The sequence below is a fragment of the Falco rusticolus genome, chromosome 17, assembly GCF_015220075.1.
Source record: "Falco rusticolus isolate bFalRus1 chromosome 17, bFalRus1.pri, whole genome shotgun sequence".
In the NCBI taxonomy this organism is placed as follows: domain Eukaryota; kingdom Metazoa; phylum Chordata; class Aves; order Falconiformes; family Falconidae; genus Falco; species Falco rusticolus.
In genome coordinates, this window is record NC_051203.1 from 1,902,343 (window position 1) to 1,924,044 (window position 21,702).

The window sequence follows — 21,702 nt, forward strand, 5'->3', positions numbered from 1 at the left end:
CCTGCGGGTCAGAGAGGCAATGGGGGGGGGAGGTCCGGGGGCAGGTGGTGGGTCGTGGCTGGCTGGGCGCCGTGCGGATGCGCGGAGCAGGATGACCTTGGCATCTCTGGCTCCCCAGACCCCGGCGCTGCTCTGGCCAGGAGCTGATTCCAGCTGCATTAAAGTACCGGCAAAACAAACTGCCCAGCTTCTCGCCAGCCCCGGGGTTCCTCTGCTAAGCCCGAGGCTGCAGCGCCCCATGCCCTTGGGTCCCTATGGACTCGGCAAGTCATCCTTCAAACCAAGAACCTCCCAAAGACTCGTCTGCGGAGCATCGTGCAGTTCTGGCTTGGATCAATGCCCCCATCTCCTGTGCCAGCCCAGGGCGGTGGGCAAGCTTTGCCCCAGCGACAGCAACCCCCAGAGAGCAGGAGGGGAGCAAACCTTTTGCTGAGCCTTTGGGAAATCTCCCAGACATGCTGGACCCAGACTCTCTCCCCATTTTTTAGGATACAAAGCTGAGGCAGTCTCCCTGGGGCTCTTTCTGCATTTCCCTAGCACGGAAAGGCACATGGCACCGCGATGCCCGAGCAGGACCCCAGCACGTGGGGCTGAGAAAGGCAGCTGGGTGCTTGCCTTCCCCCTGAAATCAGGGTAACATTGGAGCAAGGGGTCAAAATATTAGGTTTGCTCTAGATATTTGGGTAGAGCTGGCTTTAATCCTTGGCTCACATCTTGTTATTTTGTCTGCCCCAACGCTTTGTAGGCGCAGGGCCTCAGCAGACTCACTCCTGCATCTGCAAAAGCACAGATTAATGTTTCTTTAATACACCCAGGTATTGCTCTCGTTTGCCTCAAGCTCCCCTTCTCCCACCCCGCGCGTGGTGCCGGGGTGCAGATGAGAGCACTGCTCCCAGGAATAGGTTTTTCAACACCCAGCACAAATGCAAAGGAGGGAGAAGAAGAAGGAGAAAGTGGGAAGGAGAAAGAGGGACCTGGCCTGATTTCCAGAGCTGAGGGATAAATGTGCATCTCGGCGAGAGCTGTGCAAGCGCCAAACCTTTGCCTAGAGGTTACCTAAAGATAGGCAGCGGGGGCCCCGCTTCGCACACCCACCCTTGCAATTTTGTGCACCCAGCCGTTAGGTTAAGGTGACTCCGAACTGACAGCGCTGCAGCAGTGACAGCATTGACCCCCAACCCTGCCCCAGCACCCCGGGGAACCCACAGAGCATCACCGGGAGGGCGGCAGCATCCCGGGTGTGGGATTGTTTTCTCTTCCGTGCTCTCAGCATCTTACTTAATGGCCTCTTCGCAGCTCAGGTCCAGGAGGTGCTTTCAGGATCCAAGTGCCCACTTTGCCAAATGGAATCAGACTCGCTAACAGGCAGCCAGGAGAGCTAAAAATTCCCACTTGTCCCTGGGGCACGCACGATGGGCTGTAATGGGGTTTGAGCATCCCGAGCTTTCCAGGACAAGGAGCAGAGGTAGTGCTTTCTTGGCACTTGAATCCTTCCTCGATGTAAACAAGCAGGATTTGGGGGGCTTGAGCCCCCCAGCAGGGAGAGGAGCTTTTGCAAAGGTGTGCGGCACGGTGCTCCCGGTGACGAAGAGCATCACTGCGCCACCTTGGAGGTCTCTTTCGTTTATGAACCCCAGCGCAGGTCCACCAAGGGTTCCGTGGGGTTTTGCCTGGCAGAGAGGCAACACTCAGGAAAGAAAGTGGAGGAAAGTAGGTCATTCCGCACAGGCACAACCAGGCAGGCTGCGCTCGGCAGGGATCAGCCGCTTGCCGCAGTTGGGATCACGGGCTGGGAGCCGGGTCGAGGGGCCGCAAGGGCTGCCCAAGCACAGAGGTCTCCATGTCGGGTGGTGTAATCCTTCCATCCCTCTCCTTGTCGCTTTGCACAAGCTGCTTTGCACGGCTGGCAGGAGGATGCAACACCTCTGACGGTATCTCCCGCATCCTTCAAGCACGGCTGGGATGGCGCGTGCTGCTGATAGACTGGCAATTTAAAATAATTACTGTATCTGCCTCACAGCCGCCTCCTGCCACCTCTTCAGAGAGCCTGTGCAGAGCAGACTCTTCTGCAAACTCCTTGTACCGCTTCGTGTTTGGATATTTTTGAGCCCACAAGCCAAGGGGACACGGATAAGGAAAGGGTTTGGCATCTGCCAAAGCCAGCTGGAGCTTCTCCTGGGCTTTGAAATGGGGCTGAGGAACACAATCTAGTCCAGTTTCAGAATTGCTTCCACTCAGTGTTATAGCAAACACTGTGACATTTCACTCGGGATGCATCGCTCGTAAATACTTACATTGCTTTTTGTGCGCTGAAATGGTTTTCCAAACTTAAATGTTCAGAACTGGCTCCTCTTAAATTCCTCCTCCCTCCAGCCACGGGTTCAGCCGCCCATTTACACATTTTCACTGTCCCAGTATTGACATAAACTCTGCAATTTGCTGGGGCCTTGGAGCCAGCGTAGCAGGCTGCGATACAGATGGGGAAACTGAGGCACGGTACGGCACACGACATCCCCTGAGTCACCCAGTGGCCTTACTGGCACAAGTGACACTCAAACCCAAGGACTGTGACTCCGAGCCCAAACCAGGGGCTCCTCCACAGCCAAGACGGGGGGATTTGGGGGGCCCGAGGTGGAGGGTGACCACTGCGGGCTGACCCCTGGGTCACAAGGTGGGGTGACCTCCCAGAGCGGAGCAGGACCAGCCCATGCCGTGGGGGAAGGAGGATCTCCTCCTCTTACCTTTCGCTCTCCATCCCATGAGCACGGAGTAGATGGGCTACCCTGGCTCTGCCCTGCAAGAAGAGAAGGCCAGAGCTGCACCGCCGCCTGTCAAAGCCACCAAGCGAAAGGAAAACCCCCGAAGCACACATACCCAGTGCCCCCGACGCCCACCCTGCCCCGAGAGACTCGTAGGACAAGACCAAACAGCAAGAGGAAACACAGCCACAGTTCTCCCTGGGGATGGAGCACCCCAACCGTGGCTCTGCCAGAAGAGCTGAAGCCACCCCGGGGAGCCCGTCCCCGTTCCCTGCTGGGAGGCACCTCTGGGGACACGAGGTTTGCAGCCCCACAGAGGATGGGCTACTAGTGCCGTCCCTGCCCATTTGCCTCTCCCTCTTCCAAGATGCCAGCTGAAACGGGTACCCAGCGGGTCCTCCCCAGGCTTTCCCAAGAGCAGGTTTGTCCCCCAGCACCTCCCATGCCCGTTACCTGCAGGGATGTAGCCAATATCCAAATTGGTGGAGTGGAGAACAATGGGGACCATGTCCTTGACCCTGGCTCCAGCCCCTTCCCCTCGCCTGTGTTGCTGCCAGAGATATTTTTTGGAGCAAATCCCACAGAGGGGGGTGTCCCATACACACCACGTAGCATGTTTGTCCTCACCAGTGCCCACCACCGAGAGCCACCAGCTCCTCCCAAGGGGTTTCCCCCCCCCCCCCCCCCAGCAGCCCTCGCCGACTGGCTGGTGGTGGAGCACAAACTGAATTTCCCACAGTTCAGGCTGCTCCTTTTTCTCCCAGCAGGTTGACACGTACAGCAAAAAAATACCCAGACTACCCAAAATATAGCTGCTTGTCTTTTTCTTCCCCACCCGCCACAGAACCGATATCAAAATAACTCCTCAATAATATACATATTTATTTTCTCTTAATTAGTGCTGATATTTACAAAAATCGTGATACTCTGTGAAGAATAAATTATATACACTCATGATAAACCAGACAGCAAATGCTCATTTGGAATACGTATGTACACAGATCTATATACCTATATACAACGGTCAGCCTTATTGACGGGGGTGCCCCTCAGCCCCTTACCCACCCAACCCCCGGGACACCCCCACATCGTCAATAAGAGCAGTCACGTCTATACACACTGTGCAATTCGGATACAGCTGGTGTCTAAATTTGTGTCTAGCAAACGCATGGTTAAATGACTTGAAATTCCCACGAGTCCTCCTTGAACAGTTTATAGGCCTCTCTCCATTCCCGGTCCCATTTCTCCCGTAACCATGGAAACAAAAGGTTCAGTTCCAGCATCCTTAGGATGAGTCCTTCTTGGATTTCCTCTTCCTATCGATTCGCTCAAATTCGGCATCGCACGCGGGGTGGATCCAATACCCATTTTTTTCCCCCCTTGCGCTTCGGCGTGTGACATTGGAGGACAAGAGCGCAATCTCAAGCAACAAGGGAGCAAGTGCAAATAGATAATTACAGTCTTCTAGGCGGCAGAAAATTAAAAGAAATTAAACAAATTAATTTTTTTCAAAATAAAACCAAAGTCCAAAAGACTGACTGACCCCCAAGCTCAGGACGGGCAGGGCTGGGGAGGGGAACGTGGTCCCCGCGAGTGTCCACGTGCGTGGACCTTGTGTGGTTACACCATGTCCAGCAGCTCCTAGAAGCCAACCCCCCCCACTTCCCCCTCGCCGGAGGAGAAACATGGATAAGGAATTTTCCTCTCATCACGTACAACTGGGCTGGGGGATCTTGCCCCTGGGTGTAAATCAGCACTGAGCTCCCAGGGACGGTTTACACTACCGGAGGCTGGTTCATCTCCCCCCACGATGGGACGAGGCAGGAGCCCAGCGCCCAGTTCTGAGAAGGGGGGATGATACTGGGCAGCCAAATGCAGTAACACCACGAGGAGACCGAGGCACGCCGTTCACCCGGGGCTGGGGGAGGCCAGTGCTTTGGCCAGGGGCAGGATGGTGGCTGGTGCACGGAGGGGACCCTTGTCCCTCCCCCAGGGCTCCTGGCAGAGGGGAGCAGCTGCCCCCCAAGGGGATGGACTGAGGGATGTGCTAGATGCGGAGGAGGTCAAATGCTGCCAGGGGTGCAAGGAGGGAGCCACAGCCTTTTTTTGGGTACAAAACGAAAAGGTTTGGGGCTGACTCCTTCTTTCCTCAGCCTCTTCCACCCTAGCAGCACACTGAGCAGCTCCTACTGACAGGAGAAACCCCTGGGACCCCCCCTTCCAGGCCTTCCATGGATGTAGACCTTGATATAAACCCACCCCGGCTCCAAAACAAGGAGATGCTTCTCACCACCACCCTGGGACCACAAGCCCGCGTGGTTCAAAGGGATCTAAAATCCAACCAGTCGAAAACCCCCGAGTGCAGCACAGCGCCTGCACCGCAAACAAATCCCTTCGGCTTCTGCTGGGCTTTCCCTGCACAGCCACAGCCACCAGCCCGGGGATCTGGGATCGGGAACAGAGATGCTGCAGATCTGCTGGTTTGCAGAGGGGTGCACGGAGCCGAACGCTGCTTGCCCCTCGGGATGCTCCCACTTCCCAGGCCAGATTCGCATCTCCTTGGCTTGGGCCCGTCCCTGAGAGTGTTGCAAGCTCTGGAAAAGCTACAAGACTTTGGCAGCAATTTCAAGGGCTGACCCAGGAATTATCTGATAACAAAGCAAGGCCCTTCCTGAAATACTTCCTCCTCCTCTGTCTTCTTCTCTCCTTCTGTGTATTTACGCATAAATATGTCCATATTTACACACCCACATGCTACACTCTCATAACGCCAATCTAGAGATCCTTTTCGTCGTATAGCTCAGTATTCAAATCTGTAGGACCTGGACACAAAACGTCACCGCAGAGATTAGTTTTCCCAACTAAACACTTTCCCCCACACAGATAATTTTTTCCTAGCAGCCCTAATCGCTTGCTGGCATCCAGCTGGTACACGAGCCTCACCCCATTGCCCTTAGCAGAGATTTTGGAAGATATTAAAGGGCTGATGGGTTGCCTGCAGGCTTGGGCACGTGGTTGGGTCCTAGAAGACAACCCGTGCTGTAACCACCACTTTCATCTCTCCAAAACACAAGCACAAAGGGTAAAACCAAAATACAGGTGCTGTCCCTTCTGGGTACCAACCCAGGAGCATCTCCACAAACCAGAGAGCTTCAGTCCTCCATCCCCCGCCTGGAGAGAGGCAAACACCTCCATGGGAGGAGGAGAGGAACCAGAGTACCTACGTTAGGTGGCCCGATGAAATCCGACGAGGATGGTAGGACCTTTCCCCTTCCTTGGTCCTGATTTCGCATCCTCAGTCTGAGCCACTTTGCAGCTCATTTTTGCACCTTTCAGAGTCAAGGGGAGTTTGGGATGCTCAGCATCTCCACAGAAAGGGGCCCAGAGTTTCAAACCAAATTCCTCAAGAAAAAAATAAAACCATATTTCTTTTTTCCAAAAAAATCACAGTCTCCTCCTGAAAAACTGGTTCAAGATCACATCAGTGAGTCAGAAGCAAAGCTAGAAATAGCACTAGAGCTCCGACCTGCAGGGCACAAATCCCATTAAAAGCTTTAGGGGAACCATTCTCTGTGCAGTGGAGAAACCTGGGACCCTTGTGCAGCCTGATGCTTCGCTTCCAGCCCACGGCCCCCGTGGACCTGTTTGCCCCATACTAAACATCTGAGCACTTATCCAGGTTTTCCCTATTTCCCAAACGCCGTGCCAAGGGCAGCCCAGAGACACGCTCCCACAAGGCTGGTCTTCCCAGGAACATCTGCCTGGGTCAGTGCGAGAGGTGCAGGGTCTGTCCCTGAGGGAGGGAGCGGCCGTGCTGACCCCTGCCATGGGGACAGATGCCAGCTCACACATTGGTGATGACGGGAGGAACGTGCCTTTTACTCCTTGGCCCTGTTTGTTCCTGCATGCAGCTCTGGGGTTTCCCAAGGCAGCTGGGACCTGAGCGGGTTTGGATGGGCCTGATCCTGCTCACGGATCCACTCTCCCCTCCTGTCCAGCCTCAGAAAGCCCAGAGGGACACCGTGCCCAGAACAACACCTCCCAATAAACCCGTCACCGTCCTTCTCCCCAAACCACAGCCGTGCTCATGCTCCCAAGATGCGCCCAATACTTTGGTAATCCCCACCACCACCACCAAAATCACCCGAAGCCCATGGGCATTAAACAACCAAACCCTTCACAAAGTCTCACTGTGTGCCAGCATCCCCCCAAAACCCCGCAGCAACCCGCGCTCAGTGCTTCCCACACCCCATGGATGGGACCACTGGTGCCAGGGGCACCCACGGGTGAGCGGGCAGCATCCTGGTGCATCAGCATCCTGGTGCATCAGGCAGCTTCCCCGTGCAAGCTCGCGTCCCCACGGACCCACCGCGAGCCGGATCGATGGAAACTGGCTGACTGCCCTGGGAATGGTGCCCAAGCCGGTGACTCCCTCCAGCCCCATCCCCTTCGACGGGATGAGCTTCAGAAGCAGAAATTTATTGCTTTCAGTTGCGTTGCTTCTTTTTTGTGTGTGTATATAACACATTAACGGGTTTCAGGGGCTCCCATTTCAGAGCTGCAGCAGCAAAGAGGGAGCAGAGGGTTCCTAATATAACGAGATGTAACTAAAGACAGGCCGGGGGCCCCAGGCTGTGTGGTGCTGAGCACCTTTGAGACCCAATGCATTGATGCTGCTGGTCCTCTGCACCAAGCAGAAGCCAGGATTCTCATGCACTAATTGTGGACACTTGGTGTTAATTATAGCTAGGCCTGAATCAATCAATAAAATAAAAGTGAGGAGTGATTCCACCTGGCTGAGTGGAGCCATGTCGGCACAAGAGGTGGATCCGTCCCTAAAGCAGCATTTTAAACCATTGCTGTAGAATACGCTAGCACCGTTTATTTTATTGTTATTAGTGTGGTTCCCCTCTCTGAGCTCAGGACGGGTCTGAGGGACGTCCCTTGGGTGCTCGGCCGTGCGGTTCCCACCACCGCAGCAGTGCAGCGCTGCCCGTGCCCCACGCCAACCCAAATACACCCCAACTCAACCGGCTGCTGAACCCCATCCTGCACCCCGGGGAGGCTTTGCCTGACCAAGACCTTGGAAGAGGTTTGCATCCCTCTTCCCCCGACCCGGCAGAGGAACGGGGGGTCCATCCCTGGGGATTGTCAGCAACGGCGGGGGAAACACAAGGAAAACCAGACGAGGATGGGGAAAGCGGATGAGATCCCCCTGGACCAACAGGTCCCACCTATCCCCAAATAACACCGGGGATGAAGAAGAAGCAGAGATAACCTCAAGGTCTCTGCACCTCGCCTCACCCCTCCTAAAAATCCTGGAAGAACGCAAAGCAAAGGCTCAGAGGTGCCAGCACGGATCCAGCCCCCCCCCTCAGCACGTGCCCTTTCCACCATAAAGGAATAAACCACCAGCCCTGAGCCTCTATGTGGTTGAAAAGGAGGTTTTCAGCCCAAAACGCACCCTGCCCTGGTTGTCCCATGGGTGCTGCGGGCCAGGGCATCCTGCTCCAGCCCATGTCCCACCATCCCGGCACCCCTGAACCGGGAGCTCCCCCAGTGCTCCAAGCGCTCACATTTGCTGAGGATTCGGCCCTAGTGTCGCTCTCTAAATATCTATACACACACACACGATAATTATACGGGAAACAGCTGAAAATTGCTGAACAAACAAGTCAGGAGAGCTGGTACCTGCTATTCCACCTGCTCCTCGTGCCTTCTCTGACCCACGGTGCTTTCTGCTCATGACACCAAGATTAATGACTAATTACTCGCCCCATAATGAGTGCAGGTGTTTCACTTTCAGCTCACCTTCCCTGGCTTGCATTACTTGGCTCTTGTGTCTGGACGCTCGGACACTCAGGCTTTGCCTTGTTATCTATCAAACTGTTGTCAGCATGTGCCTTCCCCATCCAGTTTTTAAATATAATGGAGATTTTTTAACTCCCATGAATCTCCTTCGAGCCACCGGAGGATCTATAAACACTATAAACATGAATACTGTATAGTCTACTAAGAAAATATATATTTGTGTGTGTATTAAATATTCAGATTCATGCAACAAATATCCATGCAGCTGTACTGTGTATTACTGGTTAAATTTCACTGCAGCATAAATATATTATAGGCCACAGCATAGTTGCTCCAGTTTTATATATAGATATAAAAAAAGATGCTTTTTCCAACTCATTTTCGATGTGTCAGTGGAGGTGTCTTTGGTGATCCTGGAAAATATTAGTGATGGAATTGTCATCTAAATAAATAAATAAAATCCAAGCGCTTGATTTATTTACTCGTCCCTCCCGATGCCTAGCGTAGAAAATTTAAGACTTAATAAATAATGTGCCGTCATACTAATTATCCCTCCCCTGGGCCTCACACTGGCATACTGCAGTGGCTGAAACTATTGCAGCATGCAGCATTTTCAGTTATGAAACATGAGCCTGGGCGATGCGTTCGCACTTGGCATTCCCGGGGCGGAAAGCCGAGCCTTCAGGCAACCGGGACACACAACTGCCTCTTCCCTTCATTCAGTTCTGCCCCACCTTTCCCAGCCGTTCCCCACGCCTGTGACGGACTGTCACCCAGCTCCGCAGGCCGGGGACCGGCGTTCGTGGTACCCCGGGACGGCCGGGAGCTGCCCCCTGCATCCCCATCCTGTTGCTCGAAATGCCCAACCGCTCCGTATCTTTGGAAACCCACAAGCCTGGGATGGGAGAAGGGAAACGAAATGGTTTGGGGCGGGTTGTTTGTTTGGTTTTTTTTTGCATGAACGCTTATTCAGTGTGGAAATCAAAGGTTAAAAGTCACTTACACAGCTATTGCTTCCCATGCAGAACCAAATATACACCGTAGAAAATACTGTATTAACTACAATGCAGAGCAGCACTCAATATCTGCAATTGTTCCACTTCAGCTTTAAACACGTTACTAGATTTTAGCGACTAGACATCGGTTAGCATTTTGGTGATATTCACATAGTTTGTGTTAGCTAGGGTGCAATTGGCTGTCTTCAAGTTCTCCTCCCTAAAATCCTCATTGCTATTGTTTACGCCTTCCTGAATCTCCATATAATCAGACTTACTAATAGTAGAGGCACTTCTGCTTTTCTTTAGGTCAGGGGAAGAGGGGATCTTTGGGCAGCTGGTTACTTGCAAATATTGAGCCTGCTCCTCTCCCTCCGTCTCCCGGTGGTAGAAGTAATTGAAGTTAGACACTATGACGGGCACTGGTAAGGCAATCGTTAATACGCCAGCGATGGCACACAAGGAACCCACTATTTTCCCCCCGATGGTCGTGGGGACCATGTCTCCGTAGCCAACAGTCGTCATGGAAACCACAGCCCACCAGAAGGCATCGGGGATGCTCGGGAACTGGGACTCGCTCTCATCAGCCTCGGCAAAGTATGACGGCGCTGGAGAAGAGGATGACACCGATGAAGAGGAAAAATATCAAGAGGCCCAGCTCCCGCATGCTGGCCTTGAGAGTCTGCCCCAGGATCTGCAGCCCCTTGGAGTGCCGGGAGAGCTTGAAGATCCTGAAGACCCGCACCAAGCGGATGACTCGGAGGATGGCCAAGGACATGGCTTGCTGGCCTTGCTGACCATCCTCTGGCTTCTCGGCCAGCTCCGTCCCTAAGGTGATGAAATAGGGAATGATGGCCACAATGTCTATAATGTTCATGATGTTGGTAAAAAACCCAGCCTTGCTGGGCAGGCGAAAAAACCTCACCAAGAACTCAAAGGAGAACCAGATGATGCAAAGCGTCTCCACGATGAAGAAGGGGTCTGTGAAAGAGGTGGACTGCTGGTACCCCATGCTGCTGTTGGAGTAGGGGGGGTGGCTCAGCCCGCTGCCGTGCATGTCTTCGTTCTCATCCCGAAAAATGGGCAACGTTTCCAGGCAAAAGCTGACGATAGAGATTAAAATCACCATGACGGAGACAATAGCTATAATCCTGGCAGGTCCTGAGCTCTCGGGGTACTCAAAGAGCAGCCACACTTGTCTCTGAAACTCGTTCTCAGGCAACGGCCGCTCCTCTTCTTTGATGTAGCCTTCATCCTCCCGAAACATCTCCATCGCTTCTTCCCCCAGTTCATAGAAACGAATCTCTTCCGAGAAGATATCTAAGGGCACGTTAACCGGCCTCCGCAACCTCCCACCGGACTGGTAATAGTACAAAATCGCATCGAAGCTGGGTCTGTTCCGATCAAAAAAATACTCATTCCGGAGCGGGTCAAAATACCTCATCCTCTTTTTAGGATCCCCTAGCAAGGTCTCGGGAAACTGGGCTAGCGTCTTGAGCTGCGTCTCAAAGCGTAGACCCGAAATATTAATGACCACCCTCTCGCAGCATTCATGGTCGGTCTCAGGGTTATACGTGTCCTGCGGGTGACCGGGAAGAGCTGCAGCTTCATCTGCAGGATCTCCAGTAGCAACTGTCATATTGGGGTTTAAAAGAAATCCTTAGGCTAAACTCTTCCCAGGGCCCAGTGGTGGTGGGATCGGATTCAGGGCAGGGCTACTATCCTGCAGAAGGACAGGTACGTAGGTTTGGAAGTGTCTCATGAAAAGGCGAAGGATGAGATAAAAAAAAAAAAAAAAATAAAAAAAAATAAAAAAAAAATAAAAAAAATAAAAAAAAAAAAGGAAAGAAAATCGCCCCTGCTGAGAAAGAGAGAGATGAAATAAAGTTGGGGGGAGGAGAGCAGGTCTCTTCACTAGCGTGTCTATCCCCTTCCTGGGGGGGGGGGAATTTGCTTTCCTTGGGACAGAGTTCAACAACTCCCATCTAAACCCATGAGGTGGAAGAGAGAAAACACCTGAGGAACCGTCCCCTAGTCCAAACCAGTGTGGAAAAACTGGCCCGGGCAAAGCGGGACTGTGGGGTTTTTTGTTTGGGTTTTTTTTTTGGCTAAAAATAAAAATCCCGATTTAAAAAACAAGAAGAAAAGAGGGGGAAGGGAAGAGAAAGGAAGGATGAAAAATCCCCCCCTCCGGCCCTAGCGTGGCGAGGGGAGAGGCAGAGCAGGCTCAGCTCAGTTCCAGGCATGCAGCTAAGGGTTAACATTTAACCGTGCGATCTCAGGCAATCTACCCTCTAGGAAAGCTCTGACTCTGGATTTCAGTTCCACACCTTCCCCATCCTCTCTTCCCTGGCCAGAAAGTGGCCAGGCCACATGCTGCCCTCCCTGCCTGCCGAATCCGAAGCCGGAGCCGCCGGTGCGAGCTGCCCCGCGGACCACCGCAGTCCCCCTCCTCGCTGGTGTCCCGGCTCCTGTCATCCTCTGCAAACCACCATGGCACACAGAAAACAAATCACATTACCTGGAGAAGCCAAATCTTAGTGTCTCTTAGTAACACCGATTATCTGACCCTGGGGAAATCCTAGAGAGAAATACAGGCTTCCAAGATCCCCATAATTTCCTCTCTCTTCAAAGTTAAAAATAATGGTGAGTCATCGTAGAAAAAGGAGAAGGGACATAAAAGGGCTTAGATTCCCAGATGGTGGAAGTCAGGTCTTGTAATGGTTTGGACTGGAGAGAGAGAAAGAGAGACAGAGAGACAGAGAGACAGGGTCTTCTCGGTAGCTGTTGCAGATCTGCACTTCAGGGCAGACGAGCGTCTGTCTGATGCTTTCGGTACGCCGGCGAAAAGATGCTAAGCTCAGCAAAACCCAATGTCCCCAGTGTCCTCGGGAGGTGTGGCATCGCCTGGAAAAAACACCGAGAAGGTAACAAGCTGCTGGGGGCTCGAAAGGAGCATCTGCAAAGCCCCAGCGCCCCCCGGCACCCCCCTTTTCTTTTTTTTTCCTCCCTGCGAGCTGGTTGCCCGCTGCCTGGCCAACCTGCACTGCAACAGAGAGGAGGGCGAGAGCGCGCTAGCGGCACGGCGGAAAAAACCAGAGCCCCATCTCCCTCTGCTCTCGCTCAGCGCCACGGGGCCGTGCTGCCCGTGGGAGCCGGTGCCAGGCAAAGGGGAGGGGGGGAACGACGCAGCCCCCCCCTCCCGGGCCGTTGAGGTTCTGCAAAGCCGCGGTGGGTTCCCACCAGCGCCGAGCAGCCGGTGGTACCCAGTGGGCGCAGCGCCCACGCCATCGCATCATCTTCCGGGGGGATTCAGGAGGCTCTGGCTGCAGCCACGAGACTGACCCCCCCCCGCCGGTCCCCTCTCTGCCCTCCCCCCACCCCCACCCCCCCTCTGCAAGGCCACCTGCCCCCCCAGATGGCTCCGAGGAGCCCCCCGAGTATTGTGGGCCCAACCGTGGGACCCACGCGACCTGCATCCACCCTCCCCATCCTCCCAAAAGCTGCCCCCACCTCCCCCCTATCCGACCCACCCTGTGGGGATTCCACTCCGGTGGGCAAAATCTCTCATGGGGATGTTGAGGTTCTGGTCCCCGGTTGGTGCCGGGTCGTCAGCATCCCCGCTCCTAACGAGTGCTCATTTACATCATCCTGCATTGCCTCACACCATGGAGATGCTCAACCCAGAGAGGTCCAACCAACCTCTCATTTTTTTCCTTTTTTTTTTTTCCCTCCCAAAGAGAAAAAAAAAAAACCCCAAAAAACCCTCTAACCTCCCTTCTTCAGCTCCAACTCGACTTGTCTACTTTGAGCCAGGATTACAGAACCGGGTAGGGGAGGCAGGTGGAAAATAACCCCGCGGTCCCAATCTCCTCGGCAAAGATTTCAGCCGTCTCCAGGCCATTTATGCCTGTTGGTTCCTCTCTTCATCCCCCAAGGTGCAGATATTGCCGCAGATCCCTCTTTTCTTGGAAATTTCCCTTTTCCGTGCAACCCTCCTCTCCCTTCTCCTTATGCACTAGAAAAAATAGTACAACCCTGACAAGGCTTGCAGCATTCAACCGCTTCGCTTAACCCTTTTCTGCCAGGCCCACAGGAGAGGAGGTTGCATTTGTCCCAGTTTTTCTCCTTTTCCTGCATTTTCCCCCCACCGCTTGCTCCCCAGCGACCCGCTGAGGAGTTCAGCTGGATTTGACCTTCCCTGGCTCCTCTGAGCATCACACTAAACCACCACAAACACCATCTTTCTGCTGCTGCAAAAAAATATGTGGCAGCCACAGACCCCCATTTCACCAAAAATCAACCAACCTTCAATATTTTTTTTTTTCCTAAATAAAGTTTTTCTCCTGCCCATACACTCTCTCCTCCCCTTTCTCCCTTCCCAAAACACCCCAGGTTTGTTTAACAGCGCAGAGATTTACTTTTTTATTAATTTTATTTTTTTTTTAACATGTTGATTTGTATTTGGTTGAGCTCTAGGCTCCTTCCTCCCAGCCCCAACCCAAGCGGTGATGCTCAGTGCTTCTCGGAGATGGTTACAGCATCAGCCCAGTTGACATCACACATCCCAGCACTCAGTTTCTCCTACTTGCTCCCCATCGCCCCCCCCCCCCCCAAGCATCTTGGGGGTTAATTCATGCAGATTGGGGGGCTGGGGAGGGACCATAAAGGAGGGGGGTTGCCCAAAGACCCTCAGTTTTCCCCCTGCCTGCACAGAGGGCTGCAGGCAGGAGCCGTGCCTGCATTTCGGAGGGGTGTCAAGGACAAGGTCGCGTTTGCCACTCAACCAGGGACCCCCCCCCCGCTTGCAGGGTGTATGGCCAGGCTGTGTTGAAGCAGGGCGGCAGGGGGGAGAGCAGGGGTGGGGGGGGGGGAAGGATGCAAGGCAGGGGGGGAAGAGAAAAAGGCACCAACTCACAATTGGCTCTGCAGTCAGGCATGCGGCGAATGCACAAGCAGCCGCTCCGCTCCGTGCCGCCGCCAGCACCTCGCACCTACGGCCCCCAAAACTCGTACCCCTGGAGTCAACCCCTCCGAAGGCAGCAGAGCTTCCCCATGAATATTCATAAGACTAATATGAGCATCTTCCCCCCACCCCACCCCTCCTGCCTCCCTCCTCCCAAGCAAGAGACCTAGATTTCAACCACTGGGAAATAATCATATCCCTGGATACGTGATGCTGCTTTACCATGCGGCTCCGATCCATGCCATATTCTCGGTAATAGCCTGGATCTGCTCAGGGAGATCTGGAGGATGGGGAGCCACCAGCTCCATGCAGCTTTGGGGAAGGAAATGGGGCAGGATCGGAGTCACAGGGACCATGCTGCTCTGCTCTTGCCTGGGATGAGGATGTAAATCGCAATAATTTTATATCACTTCACACTTACTGACCTCTCCCCATAAGGAGGGATCTCCCATGCCCAGAGGAGGGAGATGGCCAAGCTCCTACAAACTTGCCATACAAAACCCGTGGATCAATCCCTGTCTTAGGCCACGAGGGAGATGCTTTGGCTTGGACTGCTCTGCAATTACCCTGTGGCCCCACAAAAAGCATCGGGGCAGCAACAAGTCCTGCAAGGCGCCTGGCACCCAGCAGACACAAGGGCTGGAGGAGGCAATGGGAAATATTCCTATTCCCAGGGGTCAAATTTGCAAGGAGCTGCCGGTGCCGACAGCGGTCGCCCCAGGGACAAGAACCCGAGGTGGGATGGGAGGGCATGGACCACGCTGAATACCCAAGAAAATCAGTGCTAAGTGTAACGCCCAGGCATCCAGGGGGACGTGGGGACATGGTAGGTCTAAACTGTGTGACCCGAGCTCCCTGAGGTGCCAGGAGCAGCGGGATGCACAGAGCCGGAGTGGGAGCAGCACTGGGGGGGGTGAGGGGGATGCTCTTGCCCACTGCTCCTCCCAACACACCTCTCCATCTTGAAACACAAAGCCATTTCCTCGAGCCCCAGCTCGATCCCAAGATTGAAAATGAATTTCAAACCCCACAGGAAAATTGGGAATCCTTGGCTCCCTGCTGTGAATGGGCTTCCTTACCGCTCGCATCCAGCCGGACAGGAGGCTGCCCTGGGTGAAGGGGGGTGATCTCATCCGCATCATTTCTGCCTTTTCTGAAGGCAGATCTGCCATAGCAGGGTAGGTTGAATCCAGCAAATTATTTCCCCAAGGCAAATTCTTATGCAATATGCAGAAACTAAGGCCGGGCAGGGAACAATTCGAGTGAAGCTGAATTTCCAACTTGTTATTCCTGCTGCCGCCTTGCGAAGGTTTTGCAAAACTGGGGGGATTTTTCATAGAAACAGCACCAGCTCCTTACAAAGAGCCAAAACCCCGTCTCTAGCAAACCAGGGGAATTTCTCTGAATTGAGTGACACTCTCCTGATTTACTATCCTAATTGTGGAGCTATTATTATAGTCTGTGTGTCTGCACTTGCCTCCCTCAGCCACGCTGACAACTCCAGACGTAACCCAGCCTTTCCGAGAACTAGACGAGCTGATGCACTGCACCCACTTGTCTGTTTTACACGGATTTCACCAGCCGATGTCTTTGCATCAATATTAGCATTAAAAAATAAGTCCCTTCTGGATTATTTCTCTTCTCAAAATGGACTTTATAGTCACCCAAACTGGAAACCTTACCCCGCCTGCATGCGTGTGGCCCTGGGAAAGCCACCCGGAGTGAGGATATCCCAGGCACCAGGAGAGCCAGTGGCCAGGTCCCACCAGGAAGCAGAAGAGCTTCCCTTGCTTTACTGCTTTTATTTCCCAGGAAGCCCCCAAAGGCTGTTCAGACCCTCTGTTTGTGGCCTTGCAGCCAACCATCCAACCAAAAATCAAAAATGTGCACTTTTTTCCCTTTCCCCCCGCCCCGTAGCCTGCCAGTGGTGGGTTTGGGAGATGCTCCGTGACGTGGTGCTGTAGGGACATGGATGAAACCCACAGGGCAGGGTTGTCCCCCGGACTGGCCTCATCCAGGACAGCTGGACTCAAGTCCCTGTGTCACATTGCAAAGCAGGACCCACAGCCAGCCCCACACCACATTGCTCAGGACACCTCGGACGGGCACTTGTGTAAACCCAGCTGCTCCTCACTCCCTCCCAGGGAGGACAGACCCTGTCCCACCACCTTCACACATCCTGCACAGCCTCAGGTGATGGCATCTCCCTGTAGCGACCCTCCTGGGGACCCTGTGCCACCTTCTGCAAAGCCAGAGGGAATTTGAAGGCTGGAGCAGACACCAGCAGCTGTGCCAGGAGGAAGAGCCAAGTTGGACCATGGTTTTGGCCATGGTGCCAAGCAGAGAGGGCGTGGATGGGGCAGGGTGCTGAGCCCTCATCTCCATCCAAGCCATGGTTTTCCAGCTGAAGGGGTTGAAATAACTGGGCTCCCTGTCATTTGAGGAGCTGTGAAAGCTGTAAGCGAGTTCCCAGGGCTGTGAGTCACCCTCCAGTGAAAGCACCCGACCTCCCACCCGCTGCCTACATCAGAGGACCGAGCTCCTGGCCCCCCAGCACCCATGTCTCAGTGCCTGGTGGCAAAAGGAGGGGACGCTAAGATATGTAGGTGACCCTGATGCAGTGGCATGGCATCTAAAAATGAAGACAGCTGGGGAACAAAATGACACAGACTCACAGAGCAGGACTTGCTCTTCCATAGCAGATGCTGCTGGTGAATCCCAAAATACCGTGGTGAGACAGGTCAGAGCAGCTCCCCCCACCTGGGGAGACAGGGGAGGGTTCGTGGATTTGCCCAGGGTGACACGGGAAAGGAGCACAAAGCGATGCTGGGGTTTCTCCTGGTCCCTTGGGAAAGCCAAAGGGAAACCAGCAAACATCGCCTGCCTGCAAAGTTAAGATTAAATACATTCTGCCTCTCTATTTCTCCAAGGTGGTATTCATAATAAAATATCTGATGATTTTTAAAATAGCTCCTTTGGGTACCAATCTGAATTCTCATTCGGTCAAGACTGCTGAGTTGCAACATCTTTGCCTCCAAAGATTCTCCACCAGCCTGGACAGGCGGTCTGGAGAGGAGCTGGGCACCATTCATTGAAAATAAAAGTAATTTACCTCGACTGAAAGACAGTAAAGAACTTCAGTTCTTTGGAGCTCAGCGAGATGATTGCCAATTATTTCATGCCAGGCTGCTGCTCGCTCCAGGACGGCTAATGGACCCAGTGCCGGGCTGGCGCAGGGGGAGCACCGGCCCTGGAAAGCTGCCTCCTGCCTGGGCTGCTCCAGCAGCGCCGGTTAAAAGGCTCTCAAAGCCGCTTTATTTCACTTGCACAAACAAAAAAGACAGGACAAGCCAAATTAACAAACAGAAAAGGAATCAATAGCCTCCTTCCAGCCAGGCGCGAGTGCTTTCAGCTCTGGAAAGAAAGCCCACCAGCTCGCAAGCCTGTGCATCACCCGTGGATAAAGCCCCCCCATCCCTCCGCGGGGCTGGGGCTGTATCGAAGGGGTCAGCCAAGCCCCTGTGTCCCCCTCCTCACCGAGGGGACCCAGCCGTGCCCCTCTGTCCTTCCAGTCCTCCTGCCCCAAAGGGACCGAGAGAGCAGAGTCGCTCCAGGGGTCCAAAAGCGCCTTTATTCAAGACGCCAACCCAACGCCCGCTTTGCCCAGCCAGGGCTGCTCCCGTGACCCCAAGGAGAGGAGAGGCGAGGAGCACCTCGTTTGGTTGGTGATGATTCACCATCCTCTGCTCTGCCCCACTCCCTGCCCATCTGCCCCATGGAGCATCCCTCCTCCTCCAGCTCCAGGAGGGTGATGCTCACCAACAAGCAGGGAAATAGGGCCAAGAGCTGAAAGCTTCTTGTTGTTGAGCTTAGGAAGGAGAAGAATAAGGGGAGAAGCCTCCAGTGGGGACAGCCAGTACCTGTGGGCAGATTGCCTTTGCCTTGGGGGAGCATTTAGGTGACCTCAGGGTCCCCTCTGCGCTGCCCTAACGGGGCACAACTGCTTTTAGCCATCAGTTTTGGGGCTGGTTCCCCGTGCAGGTGATGACCAGGGTGACAGCATCTCCCACCACGGCACAAATGGGACAAGCGGCCCCGCAGAGGCTCTTTTTAGACCCCGTGGGTCTCAGCCCAAGTGTCTGCTGGTGCTGGGTGGGGGTTAAGAGCTGCTGACAGTCAGAGCTGAGCCACGGAGTGGGCTGAGATGTTCCCACCACCCCAGATGTTCATCCCTCCCCGGGGAGCAGGAGGACTGCAAACATGCCAGGAGGAACAGGGGTTTGAGAGGATGATTCGTCTCTTCTCTTCCTCCCATGCGGAGATTCTGCAGGGGGGAGATGCAGCCAGTGGGGATGCTCGGGCCAGGGAGCGCCTTCCCCACGGCTCGGTGGCGTGGGCACCAGGGCAGTTTTGGGCACGGTGGCACTGTGGGCACGGTGGCACCATGGTGGCTTCAGCCACGAGATGGCACTGCATGGCACAGCACAAACCACCGCTGAGCCCAGCCCACTGGGCCAAATCCTGAGCTGGGCCAGGTTATGGGGCACGCCAGCCCCACGGCCGTGCCAGGTTGTGAACCATGCCAAGTCATGAGCTGCACCAAACTGTGGATTGTGCCAGACTCGGAGTTGTGCCAAATGGCGTGCCGTGCCGGGCCACTCCGACTTGGCCCCCAACCGTGCCATAAGCCCCCTCACTCACTGGCCAAGACCCCCATGTCTCTGCTGCCCATCCCAGCTCCTTTCCCTGCAGGGTCTGTCCGTGCCACGGTGGAAAATTTCCTAAAAGAAAAAAGAAATCCCAGATTTTGTGCACTTTCTCAAAGTTTTTTGGAGGAAATTCATTATTTTACCACGCTGCCCAGCTGCCAGGAGTGGCTGGAGATGTCCCATTGTGGTGACACTGATCTGGCCCTACAAGCATCTCCCTGAGCTCACTGTTCCTTCTGGTGACTTGGGCAGGTGACAGCCGCAGGGCTGCAGGTGACAGGGGGGAGGACAGCAGGTGACATGCCCAAGGCTACACGGACAGGCAGTTGTCAGAGCTCCCTGCGGGACCCAGGCACGCTGAGACCCCACAGCCCCGTCCCCTCAATCCGTGGGGGACACCACCAACTTGCAGCATCCTCTTCCCCGTCATTTCTCTACCGTATTTACTATTTCTTCATCTCCCACCCCCTCTTTTGGGAAAAGACAGACTTCCCCGTTTCCATGGAAACCCTCCCCCTCTCCCCTCACTTCTTCAAAGAGGTTTTCATCCGCTTCGTTCAAAAATAGCTATTTTTAGCTCCGGCTTCCCCTTCTCCCCCTCCCCACCCTCTGCTCCCAGCTCATGCTTTCCCAGACAAGCAGCACCCACCGGCGCTGTCACCGCCACCGAGCACCCACAGGAGTGGTGGCACCACCCATGTGGCTGGTGACTTGGTTCAGCTTCATCCCTGCTCAGGTCGGTGGTCCACATCCTGGTGGTTCCCTTAATTTGTACTTAATTCCTCTGGGACTGTGGAAATGTTGGTGTATAAAGGAAATGCTTCTGTTCTGCAGGAAGGTCCTGGGAGCATCCGAAATCCCCACCGCTCTGCGAGCTGTGTCCTCGGGAATGACCGTCCTTGCAGCATCCTATGGGATTCCACGACCCCGTGAAGCCAGGGGGATATTTCCTTCCCTGCAACCACAGAGGGCACAGAGCCCCACGTAGCCCCTTGGCTCCTGTTCAGCCCTCAGCTGGGACAAACACAGGTTGCCCAAATGCAGCCAAGCAAGCCACGCCGTGATGGCCATCATCTGGGACAGACAAGGAGAGCGTGGTCCCCTCTGCCCCCCCCCCCCAAAGCCAAGCACCTGCCACCCCCATAACGACGTTTGTCGGTTGGTGTCTCCATCCCATCTACGTTGCTGGTGCACATCATGTTCACGCCGATGGATAAATCAAGAGGTGGCTCAGACCGGGACACCCAGGAGAGCAGGAGGTGACACCTGCTTCCACCCTTCCCAAGCGCAGGCAGGGCAGGAACGGCGCCTGCGGCCCCGGGGTCAGCGCTGCCTGCAGCCCAGCATGGCGAGGTGCTGACAACGAAGCATGGGTAGCAGAAATTCAAGGCTATATCAATAAATTTGATAGGAACCAATTTCCAGGATCAGGTGGTGGTAAGCAAAGGAGATTTCCACGTGGGAAACGATAGCCATCCCATGGATGAATATGGCAGCAGAGGGACGGCCAACCACCCTTGCAGAAGGATGCAGCCTCACTGGTTGGAAAAGAAAGGAAGATCCTTTTGGGTACCAAGAGCTGTTCAAAAGATAGGAAGCGAAATATCTAATGCGAGGTGTGCTTAGCAAGGCAGGTCTGGGGAGAGAGGGAATACCCAGAACCCTGACTCCGAGCTGGAACAGCCCCTCTGCAGCATCCTGGAAAAGTCACAGTTGGACGAGCTGAATGCTCTGGGATACGACACAGGCCATTAAAATCCTGCGTAGTGGTGAGATGGTGAGTAGGGAATGATTAATCAATATTGCTTCATAACACAAGAAGGAAATGGCACCCAGGGAAATTTCCAAGCAGCAAATTTCCAGGCACCAAGCGAAGGATTTATGGCACATGTCACACTGATGCGCAGGGATGCCACCACGGCATCCCTGCTGCGGGGATGTCTATGCTTGGGTGAGGAGGTGAGCCAAATATCAGCCTAAAGAAGAGCAGAAACCAGCCCTGCCGCAGCCAGGCTCCTCCAGACCCTTATTTTAAGATTAATTTATACCTCACAAACCTGGGCAGCACCAGTGTTTGCTCCATGTGTGGCTCCAAACACCCAGCACTGTTACGGCCATTTACCTGCTGCTGTTTGTAACCGCTGGAGATGAAGCGTGAGACACCCACCCTGCTGTCACACTGTGCCAGCCCTGGGCTCTGCGAGCCTCTCAGCTCCTCCCTCCAAAAAAACAACAGGTTGGTAAATAAAAGGCGGCTTGGGGGTGATTTGCTGTCGTCACCACGTCCAGTCCCTCTGCAGCTCTTCGGTGCAATGTCTCCATGCATTTATCACCCCAAGTATGGGCTGGAAACCCCGCAAGACCCATGGGGTCTGGGTGTGGACCCCAAATCAAGGTTCACTCCTGGGTCCCAGTGATGGGTTGGGTATGGGAACATCACCCCCACCCATCACTGGGGCTGC

At 54.3% G+C, this 21,702-nt stretch overlaps 1 protein-coding gene across 1 annotated transcript; it reads right to left on the minus strand.

The window, feature by feature from the left end:
- Nucleotides 1–3,621: 3,621 nt before the first annotated feature.
- KCNA2 (potassium voltage-gated channel subfamily A member 2) lies at nt 3,622–11,648 on the minus strand. The gene is given in 2 exon segments (XM_037410825.1): nt 3,622–10,165; nt 10,167–11,648. Coding segments are annotated over 2 exon segments (1,500 nt in total). The 5' UTR covers nt 11,205–11,648; the 3' UTR covers nt 3,622–9,703.
- Nucleotides 11,649–21,702: the final 10,054 nt, after the last annotated feature.